General features: G+C 51.5%; 1 protein-coding gene across 2 annotated transcripts in view; it reads right to left on the bottom strand.

Annotated features, from left to right (window-relative positions):
- Nucleotides 1-14665, bottom strand: part of PCSK7 (proprotein convertase subtilisin/kexin type 7) — a 58475-nt gene that overhangs the window by 31168 nt on the left and 12642 nt on the right. For both annotated transcript variants that reach the window (XM_038380695.2, XM_038380694.2), the window contains exons 5-8: nt 12379-12469; nt 10547-10601; nt 7636-7774; nt 4070-4170 (exon numbers count right to left, since the gene is read on the bottom strand). In XM_038380695.2, coding sequence (XP_038236623.1) covers nt 4070-4170; nt 7636-7774; nt 10547-10601; nt 12379-12469 — 386 coding nt within the window. The remainder of the gene's footprint in view (nt 1-4069; nt 4171-7635; nt 7775-10546; nt 10602-12378; nt 12470-14665) is intronic.

Genomic DNA, 14665 nt, shown 5'->3' on the forward strand with positions numbered 1-14665 from the left:
AAGTGCATGAGGAAGAGCCGTTACCTGCATTACTTGATTTAAAGGTGGCATCATGTCTCACCAGACTCAGCACTGCCACCGGAAACGTACTGAGCTGCCCTGCTCTTTCTTTCCAATAAGATGCCCTGCTGGTGCCTGGGAAGCTGTACTTCCGACAGCTCACATGGCACAAACACAGAGGTTGCGGTTTCCATGGCCCCTATGTAGCTCTGCTGGGAGAGACGAGGCTGTGGGCAATGCATGGGTGCACTTTGGGACGTGGCTGCTAAGACAAAATTGTTGGAGGTACAAAACGTTCTCCATGTGCCACATTACAAGACCCCATGGCCAACTGCTAGGCCCGGGAATCGATCACACTCATCATGTCTATGCTGGTAGCTCCTGCTATGTGCTGGGCATTGGGCACTGTCTGAAAAGATAAGCAACAGAAGGGGTCAGAAGGGGACATGTTCCTGTTACAAATTTCAGCTGAGTCTTTCCCCAGTAATATGGCTCAGGCAGAAGTTCCCCTGAGCTATGGCCCTCGAAAGATGACTGAGAGGAAACACAAGGCGCATTCAAACGGGGCCCAGAAATACTGAGAGAGGAAGGAAATCTGCTTCCTAGCTGTCATGGAGCAGGCACAGCTAGAGCTGGTTAAAGAAGAGGGCCCCTCTTGCTGCCAAGATTTCCCACTCTCGGCCTCCTGGGACGAGAGGCAAGCACCGACCCCAGTGCCGTTTGACTACTGAGCACTGACACAAATTAAACAACTATGTGCAAACAGTAAAATGCTGCAAGAGTTCTAGCTGTCACCTAGCTGAATGGGAGAGAGAATGTAGTACTCCTGTCAGTGTGGTCAAAAGCCAGGCTTCCCCAGCTCAGAACACCAGTGACTCTGCCCGGATCCGCAGGCCTGGAGGCAGATGCTTGCCTTCCTTGGTGATGCACACAGAGGACATGCACTTGTTGCTTGGAGCTGGTTAACTTTGCAGACCTTTTCCTACCCTGAGCCGGTAAGGGCAACAGTCTGAGACTGCACCAGGCTGGCAAGACTCAAGGATGCTCTGGTCCCAAACTATGAACATACTGGGCCAGATCCTGAGCTGGTGGAAATTGGCACAAATGCACTGGCACTATGCTGAGGATCTGGTGCCCTGGCTTTCGCACTGCACCAAAAGCCGGGACACGTTTGGCCCAGGGAAGCAGGATAGTGCGGTGACAAGTCATTTCTGACAAAAAAGGAAAAGTCGACAAAATATTCCCCAAACAGCCAGGGGTTAAGTATGCCCAACTGGGGAAGGAGAGGCAGCCAATCAGCTTAACGACCCAACCCAAGTAACAGCTGTCACATGTTCATTCACTGATTGGTGCAGAACAGCCATGGGGACCAGGCAGCCTGTGCACCCCTGATGTGACAGTCTCTAGCAGTGTGTTCTCCTTTGGAAAGCAAAGTCAGAACAGAGTTTTCTAACGTAGGGTCATAGCCAATGTTCCCTCTAATTTTTGACACGCCGTATGCGCAAAAAATTTCTTCTGTGCAAATTTTTGACAGGCCTTGTGTGCAAAAAATTTCTTCTGTGCAAATTTTTGTGCGCGTGGTGTTTCGCCATGTGTGCGGGGTTTAGGATCTGTGTGCACGTGCACAGCTTAGAGGGAACAGTGGTCCCAGCCCATTAATGATGGTGACAGAAGGTGGGGAGGAGGAAGCATGAAGAAGCTGCTTTGGAATGTAGCCAGAGTCCCTTTAAAGCCAACACCCTCTTGATGCTTTAGGACAAAAATTTGTGTTTAGGTTTCCCACTAAGAATCTGTTTAGATACAAAATTTGACATGGGCAAGCATGTGGAGGGGAGTGCTCTCCTGACGCAATGACCCACAGGTGCTGGAGAGAGCGGTGCCTGACAGGAAATAAACAGATCACCCACTGGGCAATATTTCTGTAGAAGCTAGACCGAAACAAGTGCCCCCTCTCCCCAGTGCTTCTCCTAATTGCTTTCTGTGCTGTGGCACCAGCAGTCCCAATGCCTGCTGAGATGACCCCGTGGGTGAGTGGGCTCAGGCAGGGTGACTAGACAGGTTAGTGATGGTGAACTGTATTTCCTCCAGCTCTGGTGCTCTCAGTTAGTTAAGCTGTGCTGCAAGCCAGGAGGAAGAACTGGGTCCAAAGCTCCTGCATCTAGACTGGCTGCCCATGACAGGTGAGCAGGACTCACCCATTTGTCTCTAGTGACAGCAGCCACCCCCAAGGACAACAGCCTCCTGCCCCGCTGCGGCAAGGGGAACCCGGGCTCCAGTACGCCATGGTCCTGAGCAGCACCGGTACCGAGCAGGCTGGTGCACATAGTGAGCCAGCCACACTCCAGCAGAAGCAAATAAAGAACAAACCCCAGACAGACACGTGTTGTCATGAGACGCTCCCTGCTCCAGGATCCTGGAGCCAACAGCTGAGTGGGTTAAACATGGGCTCACACCTACCTCTGAGGCAGAACTGCATGTTGCAGCGATGCTAGCACTAGCTAGCTGGAAAATTAGAAGGGCTTTCATTACTCATGCTTGACCCCCAGCTGGCGAAGGGCCCCCCCACAATGGTATGGCATTGGGATTTTATGCCTTTCTCCGATATATCCACTATGGGCCACTCTCCCAGACAGCACACCAAACGACGGGGACCACTGGTTTGTCCTGGGATGGGAATGGTTAATTCCCGCTCTGGGCTAGAGCCACAGGTCTGCTGAGCTGGCTTCAGCCCCATACCCTGGAGGAGTTGGGGGCAGGAGAAAGATGGCAAAAGGTGGCTGTACCCCTTTACACTCCCCTGATCCCTGTGGTCTCTAGTTCAGGATTGGGCAAACTTTTTGGCCTGAGGGACACATCGGGGTTGCAAAACGGTATGGAGGGCTGGGTAGGGAAGGCTGTGCCTCCCCAAACAGCCTGGCCCCTGCCCCCTATCTGCCCCCTCCCACTTCCCACCCCCCTCAGAATCCCCAACCCATCCAAACCCCCCTGCTCCTTGTCCCCTGACTGCTCCCTCCTGGGACCTCCGCCCCTAACTGCCTCCCTGGGACTCCACTCCCATCCAGCCCCCCCCGCTCCCTGTCCCCTGACTGCTCCCTCCTGGGACCCCCGCCCCTAACTGCCTCCCTGGGACTCCACTCCCATCCAGCCCCCCCGCTCCCTGTCCCCTGACTGCCCTGCCCTCTATCCACACCCCCACCCCCAGACAGGCCCCCCAGGACTCCCACACCTATCCAACCCCTCCCTGCTCCCTGACTGTCCCCCGGTATCCCACCCCCTATCCAATCCCCCCTGCTCCCTGTCCCCCCCCCGGGACCTCCCCCATCCAAACCCAGCCCCTATCCAACCCCCTCCCCGTTCCCTGTCTCCTCACCCCTGCCCAAACCTCCACCCCATCCAACTGCCCCCTGTCCCCTAACTGCCCCCCGGGGCCTCCTGCCCCTTATCCAACCTCGCCCTTCCCATGCCGCTCAGAGGGGCAGGACAGGCTTATTTGAAAGCCTGGGAAGAGGGGAGGCGCAAGGCGGCATTACTGCAGGGGAGGGGGGACAACAGGGGAGGGGCCAGGGGTGAGTCTCCCCGGCCGGGAGCTCCGGGGCCTGGCAGGACAGTCCCGCGGGCCGTAGTTTGCCCATCCCTGCTCTAGCTGGTGTTGTGCTCCCATGTGTCAGCTCTAACAGCATCCAGCTGGGCAGTGACACCCGTCAGGGACAAGCACAGCAGCACTGGTGACACCCCCAACACCATGGCCAGGGCTTGGGATGGCCTGTTACTCCGGCTTTATGCCATCTTGGGATCCTGCCAGCTGGAGGAATCCCAACAGCTAGAGCAACTTTACAGGCGTTGCTGCAGCGGCATGATAGCAGGGGCCAGAATCTGGTCTGTTTATTCTGGGTGCTCACCCTGGCAGGGAACAACCAGATGGAAGACGTGCTCATGCTCTTGCCCACCCAGTTCCTCCAGGCTCAGCTCACTGCTGCTGAGAGCAGACCGTGGGGTCAGACCACTCAGCAGCCACTCAAAGCCAGGCTAAGAGGGTAGGAGGGAAGAAATTGCCTTCTGCATTACTCACAATGCTCCTCCTCAACTTATCCCCGCCGCTGAAGGTCACTGCCAGCATGGAAGCACACTCCTCAGCGTAGAACGGCCTGTTCCCCTCGTCATCCACCGCACCTGAGGAAAAGCGAAGGAGAACACGTGATGCTCCAGGGGCTGCTGCCTCGCTCACTACACATCCCAGCTGCTCAGTTCCTAGGCAATTTCTCAGCCTTCCTTCCTGAGACAGTGACTGGATTTTTCACTCCAAAAAACTGACAGACTGTGGAACTCCACACTTCCAGGAGAAACAGAGTCACATATCAAACCGCTAGCGCTCCTTGCGTTTCAATGCACGCCGGCCTGAACGGGAAAGTTTCACAGGTGAGCAGAAGGCCTGCTATAAAATGGCCCAGAATTAACTTCCACACAGTGTTATGCCCAAACAAGTCTTATCCTCTTTATGACCCTGCCAAGGAAATTGAGACAACCTTGGTCATTCTGCTCTTTGCCCGAGCCCTGATCAGTGGGGAAGTCCTACTTTGTGTAACACTCCCTCAAGGGATGTGGCTATCGGAGTCCAAACAGCTCACAGGCACCCACTATTCAGGCCAGTTACCCCATGGCCACATCACCCCTCCAGTTGCTCCCTTCCCTCCAGGGTAGGTTGGGGACCAGGATGATATTGGGAGTTTGCAGATGAGCAACTGAGCTCAATGGTTAGTAGTACGCTGGCTCTCACACTGCCTGGACCATGGATTGCCAGCAATCCCCAGAAGGAAACCTGCTGGAAGCCAAGCGGAGGAATAGGACGTTGGGAAGGAGATGGGGCCAGGAGGGGATCCCTTATGATGCGGTTTGTAAGATGGACAATCCAGAGGACTTTTGAATTTTGAGCAGTGCTCAGCAGTCTGAAGACAGGCTTATCCAAAGCAAGCCTCCAACCCTTCTGGGTTTCACCAGTCACTATCTGGCATGCACCTACACACACGACAGTCTAGTGTGAACAACTGACAAATTCCTTCTCAGAAAGCACATCTTAGAAAATGTCAATTAAAGCAATTTGCTTACAAAACCAGAACTATCCCAAGCTGGTCTTCGCTCAACACCTCAGTCTCCATGAAAGACAGCGTTATTATGGGATCTACTGAGGGGCAGCCTGGTCTCGTGGTGACATCACAGAACCAGCACCCAGAGAACAGGATTCTAATCCCAGTTCTGCAAGGGACTTCCTGTGATTTTAGACAAGTTACTTCCCCTCTCTGCGCCCTAGTTTATCCAGCTGTATAATGGGGAGAATAATACCCATAGCAAATTACCGTTCGTCAGGAGCTACGTACCGGTACGTTAGCCTATCACACAGCTATCTCCTGTGCATGCTGCCCGTAGTGTCTGGTTCTGGAACACAGGCCCTGGTGCATTCTGGAATCATGAGATGGTGCAGCTGCCCCGACACACAACTACAGGCAGCAGCCAACTGCGCTGGGACTGCTGCATGTACCCTCCCACAAAGCCACCCTGTTCCAGTGTCCGAACAGGGGCCCTACAGCAAACACATACCCGGCTTGGCCTCTAGGAAGAAGTTCCCAGAGACATTTACCATATTAAGCCTCATTTTAATCAGTGAAATACCAGCAGATGACGAGAAGCAGAGCTCTCAGCCTGCTATGTAGCTCTGCAAGTTTTCTATCCATAGCTACATTGGTCGAGTCTCATGAAGAAGCGTCTCCTGCCCCCCACCCTTAACACACCCATTCCCTCCCCAGGATACAGAAATATCTTGGATATTAAACTGAATGGAAAAACCCCTCTCATACATTGGGAGCATGGGAGGGGAGGCCTTGCTGCATTTCTCTGTATTATCATCATCAACACAGGCAGCTACTTGGATGTCTTAATAATTAGCCCTTCACAACCATTAATCAGCCCCGACATCTATGAGACGTAGGCAAGTTACTTCCATTTTATAGCTGGGGAAAAAGCTGCAGCGAAGTGACTTGCCAGAGGCTGTACAGCAAGAACGGGCAGTTGTTCCTGGTACCTAGCCCCATGTGCCATTCCTTAGACCATACTGTCTTCCTCCTCACTAATTCACATGCAGGACAAAGCTGAACTATTGCCTGCAGGGGAAAGTTTCAGTAATTCAGCAAAACTGAAAGCAGCAAAATCCTGCAATGCAAGAGAGGAAGGCAAGCGGGGAAGATACTGGTGACGTCTCATTAACTGCATTCTACAGCGAGAGCACAGATTTTAATATGCATTTTCTCCCTACTGGCCCTACAGTAGCTGCAGTAAATGGAAGCCATCCATCACAGAGTTACATTTCATTTGCGTAGCCCACATCACCTGCATACCCCCTGGGCCCCAGAGCTTACAGAGCCATCCGTTGTCACGGGCAGAGTCTCGGGGGGGGGGGGGGTTAGGAGCTAAAACCCCACACAGCAGGGATGCTGCAGAAATGAAGGCTCATTGCAAGGGATAAAGCTACTTGTTCAAAATGAATGTGCTATAAACTGTTTATGGTGTCCCAGAAGCCCATAATCTTATAGCTTCTGTCATTCCCCCACCCCCACCATCCTGGTCCACCTCCCCAGGCGAATGGGTATTTAAATCTGGGAAAGAAGCATTGAGGAAGATCTGCAATGAGACAGGATGGGATGTAATGGCTCTGGCAGACTCTCACACACTTGAAGAAGCACTTCTCTTTCATCCAAGGATCTCAAAGTGCTTTTCACAGTTAGCCAGGCCTCAGACCTCCCCCGGCCACTCGCTCTTACAAAAGTGCCCTGTCAGATGTGGAATTTCTATGCAGCCTGGAGGGAGACCCTCGCATGATCAGAACTTGGGGATGCAGGGAATCTGGGAATTTCCAAATGGGATGCTTAGGGCAGGAGTTACCAGCTTCCTTAGGCACCGGTGGTACCGGTTTAGCAGGCTATGCCAGCCAGTGCCCATTGCCTACTGTTCAGCTCCTCGCATGCTCGTCTGTCACAGGGGCTGGGTTGCTGTTGTAGTCATGAACCTGGGCTTTGGGGCAAACCCCTGAATCAGTCGTTCTGGGGTCATGGCTCAGCGATTTCTATTAGAACAGCTGCTGTTTGGTAGGTTTTTTGCTGCATGATGACTTTCAGTGCAAACAGCTCTGACAGAGACAGGGACATTACGTGGGTGATCCTTGAAAGGAATGGAGGAGAAACTAGACCCAAAGGTATTTTTTCATGGCTGGCAGCTCTACAGGGAAGAGCTTAATTCTACTTCCTATTTCACAGATTTTACCACCTCACACTCAGCTTCTGCCCTAGAGAAGCCAGATTATATGTTTCCTTAAAAAAGAGAGTCGTAATTCTCATTTTTACAATCATTCTCTAGGGCATGGCACAAGCATTCCCTCCAAGCAGCAGCAAGAGCCTTTCAGGCACACCTCCGTTCCAAAGCCCTAAAGTCGGTGCCTGCAGCCACACAGACTGCAGAGAGGACTCTGATCTCAGCTCCTTGATGTGGTCATACTGGAGAGCAGACCTGGCAACTTGCAGTGCTACTCAGCAATCGTCAGTGCTCAGAAGAGTGGGGCCGGGTTACAGGCACATGCACACGGCAGGTTACCTATAGTGACGGTGTAGATGGAGTTGGCGTAACCATCGTAGTTGCAATTGTCATTGTGCTGCCCTCCATTGCCGCTGGCCACGACAAAAATGCTTCCAAAGCCTCTGCGACCAGCAATCACCCCATGTTGCAAGGCAGCCTGGGGAAGAGAAAAGACTTGTTACTGCTAAAGAGTGAGTTCCAGCTGTTCCCTTATCCAGGCTTACCGGCACAATTACAGCCAGAAACCATAAAATACCCAGCTCTGCACCCTGCCCTGCTGAAACGAGGTGCTTTTATAAAGTATTTCCACCAGCAAATGCTGGGTCAATTTCAGACTTGGCATAAGAGGATGAAGCTCCATTGAAGCCAATGGAGTTGAACCTGCTTACACCAGGTCTAAACTCAGCTAACCAAGTTTACATTAAAGAGCTTTCAGATTCTGATGTGCATATTTCTCTGCTTTGACTATGTTGATCAGAATCATGTTCTGCTTTCTTACATTCTCCCTGCAGTTTCAGCTGGAGAAGGTAACCTGTTTTAAACTCGTTATTGTGTAACATTGCTGGATTCCATTAGCAGCACCCATGTTCCAACCCAGAGGTGGCAGCACTTCCAAAGACACAGACAGTGACCCTAGTATCTAGTAAAGAGTTAATTTCATGGACCCCTCTGATGAGCACATTATGTTCTAAGAAAAGGAGTACTTGTGGCACCTTAGAGACTAACAAATTTATTTGAGCGTAAGCTTTTGTGAGCTGCAGCTCACTTCATCAGATGCATTCAGTGTCTTCCATGAAAGCTTATGCGCAAATAAATTTGTTAGTCTCTAAGGTGCCACAAGTACTCCTTTTCTTTTTGCGAATACAGACTAACACGGTTGCTACTCTGAAACCTGTCATTATGTTCTAAGATACTGTGTCCTGGCACTTAGAGCTGGAAACTGGGAGTCAATATCCTTTGGCTACAATTCCCAGCTTACTGTGCGACCAGAAGTCAGTCAAAAAAACCACTCTGTGCCTCAGTTTACCCAACTAGGAAGCAAAGATAATCCCTCCTGCCTCCCAGCAGTGGCATGAGGCTGCGTCTATTATACACATTCTGAGATCCTTGGACGAACTGTGCTACAGAGGTGCGAAGTAGCTACTAGAGATACAGATGCTGGTCTCAGCATTCTGGAAGGCCTATGAATGCTGGGAAAGAATAAATTAACAGGTACAACTGGAATCCATTTGTAACCATAACGTGACAGAGATATATGCTTTAACACATCTGTATCCACGCCACCAAGCTGCAGCGCAACTGTTGTTCTGTGGTTACCAAGATGCAGCAACAGGACGAACTCTACAGAGAGCGAAATCCCATCCTGTGTTAGTTGAGAGCTAAACACAAGCTGTGCACTTGAATTCCTAGGTGCTCACTCCAAAGGAGGCATCATCTAGCTAAGCTCATCACTGTATGCTCAAGGCATCAAATATAACGTACAAGGTAATAAAGGGTGAAGGCTGTTAGGGAATTGGGACAATGTTCTTCCATCCCTCTCTGGTTTGCGTGCGCTTTATGGGCTGTTCTGCAGAAAGGGCTCTGGAAGGAACAAGTTCACTGGCCACTGGGCAGCCTCCCCTTTTTCAAGGGAATGCCTGGGCAAAGAGATGAGATATGTGTCCATCCTGGTCTCCAGAGGCAGGGAGTTCCACAGCTCCACTCATAGCCTCAGCCTCCCAAGACCTTCCCTGAGGTGCGCTGGACACCTTCCTCAGAACAGCCGCAGGGCACTCTCAGGGGTTTGCAGATGGGCTCTGATCCCAAAACCTCTGAAATCAATGGGAATATTTTCCCTGACTTTAATGTGCTTTGGATCAGGCCCATGGAGAGGCAGTCCCTGGGTCAGCCGGGCTCTCACCCATCAAGTACTCTATGGATAAAAACTAGGGGCTTGATCCTGTAGCGCTGACTCACATGAGTAAGTCACTGGGTGGCAGGCGCATGGATGGGGAGCTAGTGCACAGCATGCCTGTGATAAATGCTCACATTAGCGAAAGCCAAGAGCATCAGTGTCTTAATGATGCATTAGGGCCGGAAATGGGCCAGGCCTTGATCTGCATCAGAGTCAGCAGCCTGGCTCCTGCCTGCATTTTTGGGGGGTGTTTCATTTGCTACTCAGTTACAGTGCAGGCTCTCCTGCTGCAGGGCCGAGCAGTGACTAAATATAGAGAAACCCTCAGCCCACAGCCACAGTAACTTATAGTTGTTTGCAAGAAGTGAAGGGGCTGCTCACAGGCCTGACAGACTGTCTTAACAAGCAGTGGAGCTGGATTGCAGAGTCTTCCAGGGGCCAGATTACCTCTGCACTCCAGCAGCAGCCAGACCTGCCATTCTAGGGAGAGGGGAGGAAAGCCCACACAGCCCCCAGGTGGATTAATCCAAAAATCACTCCTCCTTTCTTTTCCTTTCCAGCCACCTCTTTCTGCCAGGCAGGGGCATCTTAAACACCTTTACATGCCCCTTCCAGACTGACTCCCTCTGCCATTTATCCCACTCATCAGGGTCTGGATACTCTGCCGGAGTCCCTTATACATTCTCAGGCTTTCTGAGGTTGCACTTCTTGGATTCTGAACTGCTCACTGGTACAAAAGCTGTTAAGTATCAAAGGGGCTGAGAGTCTATGTGAGATGAACCTTTCCTTGGAACTTCAAGTCACCATCCCCTACAAGCCTGGCTGTCACCCTTTCTGAGGCAACAACAGCTCTCCCTGTGGCACAGTGACCTGGGGTGCTGGGTGCTGCACGATGGGGTCGCACAAGAGCTTTCTGAACCACAGGGCAGTCCCTCCTGCTCTGGGCTTTAGGCAAACCGAGAATCACAGGCTCCAGCCTGGCAAGGCATTTCCCAACGAGGTGGTCACTCTGGGGCAGGCTCAGTTCTTTTATACCTTTCCTAGCTGGTGAGGACCATCCACAGTTTTGCCATCATCATCCGGACCCCAGCTGTGAAGAGAGACACCAGGAAAAAACAGTCACCTTGGGACGCTGCTTTGAATTCAAGTTTTCATGCGTGACTGCAGTGCTAAGAAAAGGTGCCCAACTGGCAGCCCTGCATCTGTCCACAGGACAGATGCAGCAAGGAGCAGCTTCCCACATGCAGCCCTACTCTGCCCAGCACGGCCCACCTCTAGGGCAGGAAAGGAGCTCAGTCTCCATAGCCACCCTCTATCCAATCTGCCAGTGGGCAGACTAGTGCCGGTTATATGCAAAACCTGGACAGAGGCCCCCAAGCACCTGTCAGACAGGACCAACTTTCAGCCGTCTGGGAGCTGAGCATACAGCACTTTCCCATCCATCCGAGGGGGCCCCAGGCCATCGGAGCCTGCCCTCGTGTTCACACCACACTCCAGGTCTGATTCCAAGGGAGGGAAGGTTTGATTTTGGGTAAGGTTATTCTCCCCAGACACTCCAGCTCACAATGCACCTCCCATGCAGGGTGCTTCTGGGCTCCAGTTTCCCCTTTGTAAGCCTCACCCTCACACAAGGCTGGGTGTCACGGGGGGCCGGTCTACACCTGTCTGGAAGCTGGCTGATTAAGAATAGGTCAAGCCGCCTTAACTGGGTTTACCCCACAGCTCTAACTGGTTTCACAGTCAGTTTAGTTGGAGCAATTTTAAAAGGTGCTAGACAATCTCCCAGTGGACAGGCCCAGAGACGGACTCCCATCCAGGAGCACTGAGTAGGGTGTACTTCAGCCTTCAACAGCACCCACGTGTCTATTAGTAACAATAAAGTCATAGCCCCACCCCTGAAATATGATGGGCTGCAAACCTCCACCTTGCTCAACTATGCAGGACTCCTGGCAAGGCAGGCTGGGGCAGGAGATGCTTGGAAAGCTTGATTCCAAAAGATATGCATGCCCAAGCCCATGTCCCCATGGCCAGCTCCTGCCTTCCTTCCAGACAGGCCCTTGCTGAGAACGCACAGACCCTGGCCCCCACCACAGCGGCTGTGTTTGTGGTGTGGACTCTTCTGCCGCCAGGAGGAAACATACCACATGGCTTCATAAAAGCTCAGCCCCCAGGACACCAGGGCCAAGCCTCCCAGTGCAGCGCTACGAGCCCCCTGGCACTTTCCACGGGGTCCCAGGTCCAAAGTCCAGGACAGGACTAGAAGGACAGAAGTGTGGGCTAGCACTCAGAGCAACGCACTGGAAGCCAGGGCACCAGGATTCTGCCATTCAGTTCCCATCCTCCCAGCAGGGATGGCAATGCCAACCCAACTAATGGGAGGCTCGGGGGGCTTCACTGGGGCTTTCAAAGCCTTTTAATGAAAGGTGCTAGAGATCTGCAAAGTGCTCTTGCATCTCTCTGGGTATCCCCATCTCCTGGGCCAGACACCAGGAGAATCCCTCGCCTCCGGCCCCAAACAGCTAGCGCGTCCCCAGATCGGCCGTTCTTTCCAGCAGATATTATCCCACCGAGCAAAGGGAGCAACCTCTCTCGAGCATTTTAACCTCGTTTAAATGCGAGCACACAAAGGGAAAAGATGTTATGGGTTTTGGTGCTCACGGCCGAGCTGCTCCTTAGAAGCGGAAGAGGGGGAAGGGAGCTGGTGTGGAGGGAGAGGGCAGCAGCCCTGTAACACTCAGACAACCGCGGCTCTGATTTTGCCAGAACATCCCGGGAAGGTAGCCTAGCACCAGGCTCTGCACCACTCATGCTAAGGGTAGTTGTACCATGTGTTTTGGCAGGACCTTAGCACAGAGCTCTGGGCTCACCTGCAGCTGTAGATGTCATTGATCTGATAGTGCTTGTTGAAAGCGATAGCCTCCATGCTGTCTGTGAGGGGCCCATCCAGGACTCGGATGCCTGCACAACAAAGGACAATTAGAGTTACTATAATGGATGTAGTGTGAACCAACTCCTCAGCAGGTTCCCCGAAGGGACATCTATCATCCCAGCATCAGGCCAAACTGGTTTGTTTGAGCCGGGACCAAGGCAGTAACCGGAGATGGATTCCCTGGACTCAGGCTAGAGCCTGAGTCAAGCCACACAGAGGCTCATTCTGGGCTAGTGAATGGAAAGCCCAACTCTCTCATTTACAAACTGTCAGAGCCCCTCACACCCGGGCAAGGAGAGGCAGATAAGGAATCAGCCAGTGAAACACGAGGGGCTGCTGGAAGCAGTGTCAGGTCACTGGGGTGATTTGCACGTCTCTGCTCTGAACTTGGGAGCTAGAGTGGGAGGATGGGGAAGGAGGCAAAGGGATGAGAGAAGTGGAAAGGATGGGTCAGAAGAGACAAAAGGCCAAAGTCTTGACCTCCTGGGGTATGTCCACACTGGAGTTGGGAGTAAGCTGTGGAGATAGACTCACACAAGCTCGTCTCACAAACTCAATCTGCACTCCTCCCCCCCACCCGCCAGCTCAGGTGGCTAGCCCGAGCCTTCACCAGTGCTGTAACAGCCACATGGCTATCTTTTGCATGCTAGCGTGAGTCCCATTGCCACGAGTCTGTCTACACGGGCTGGGAGGCTCGATCCCAGCTGCAGCACAGATGTGCCCTTGGGGTCCCCAAAGATCCCCTGTTGCTTTTCACTAGGACTGAGCCATCCTGGCCAAATTCCAATTCAGACAATTCTATTCTGCCTCCCCAGTCCCCCTACAGTCTCAGCTGGAGACTGTATTTTTTAAGCCATCTGTCCCAAATTGCTGTGCTGTGCACTGTTAAACAGCTGATGCATTCCACCCCAGACACAGCTGTAATGCAGCAGTGGGTGAAACAATCCCATTATGTATAGGTTGCTAAGTATTTAGGGATCCTTTACAGCAGAAGCGGATATGTATCTGCTCAATATATTATTAATTAGAAAGGCTTCTAATTTGCAGGACTATCAGATTTCTGTGATTAAGACACTGAGTATTTGACAGTACAGTAACCCCAACTCCAGAGGCTAGATTATAAACAAATGAAAGCTTAAACCGGACTCATGTTTTCAGGGAACCAAAGAGTCGATAGTCAAATAGTTTTGCATCATAGTTTAGGTTAGCAAACAATGTTACAAATGGAAACCATGCATATGCCTGAGTTAAAATCTCTATCACAGAGGAAACACCCACCAGTTTCCGCTCCAGGACGGTGCAGCACAAGTGCCTTATTTACTGTTACAGTGGAACAGTCCCCGCCCCAGTGCCAAAGAAGTCGAATGAAGGCAGCACTGGCACTGCACCACTCCCAGCTGTCTGAAATCTAGCCAGCTTGCACCAAGCCATGTGTGGTCTCAGGACTGCAAGTGAAGGCTTGGCAGAGGGAGACATCCTCTGTCCCATCCCTTAGCCAGAGGCTGCTCTGCCTGGTTCCTGCATTGCTTGAGCTGTACCCAAGGAGGTAGATATTACCGTATCTGAGGTAGAAGCGAAACTCAAACAGCTTAATGGGACTAAATCGGGGGGCCCAGATAATCTTCATCCAAGAATATTAACGGAATTGGCACCTGAAATTGCAAGCCCATTAGCAAGAATTTTTAATGAATCTGTAAACTCAGGAGTTGTACCAAATGATTGGAGAATTGCTAATATAATTCCTATTGTTAAGAAAGGAAAAAAAAGTGATCCGGGTAACTACAGGCCAGTTAGTTTGACATCTGTAGTATGCAAGGTCCTGGAAAAAATTTTGAAGGAGAAATTAGTTAAGGACATTGAAGTCAATGGTAAATGGGACAAAATACAACATGGTTTTACAAAAGGTAGATCGTGCCAAACCAACCTAATCTCCTTTTTTGAAAAAGTAACAGATTTTTTTAGATAAAGGAAATGCAGTGGATCTAATTTACCTAGATTTCAGTAAGGCGTTTGATACCGTGCCACATGGGGAATTATTAGTTAAATTGGAGAAGATGGGGATCAATATGAACATCAAAAGGTGGATAAGGAATTGGTTAAAGGGGAGACTGCAACGGGTCCTACTGAAAGGCGAACTGTCAGGTTGGAGGGAGGTTACCAGTGGAGTTCCTCAGGGATCAGTTTTGGGACCAATCTTATTTAATCTTTTTATTACTGACCTTGGC

This window comes from Dermochelys coriacea, chromosome 22 (assembly GCF_009764565.3).
Source record: "Dermochelys coriacea isolate rDerCor1 chromosome 22, rDerCor1.pri.v4, whole genome shotgun sequence".
Classification (NCBI taxonomy): domain Eukaryota; kingdom Metazoa; phylum Chordata; order Testudines; family Dermochelyidae; genus Dermochelys; species Dermochelys coriacea.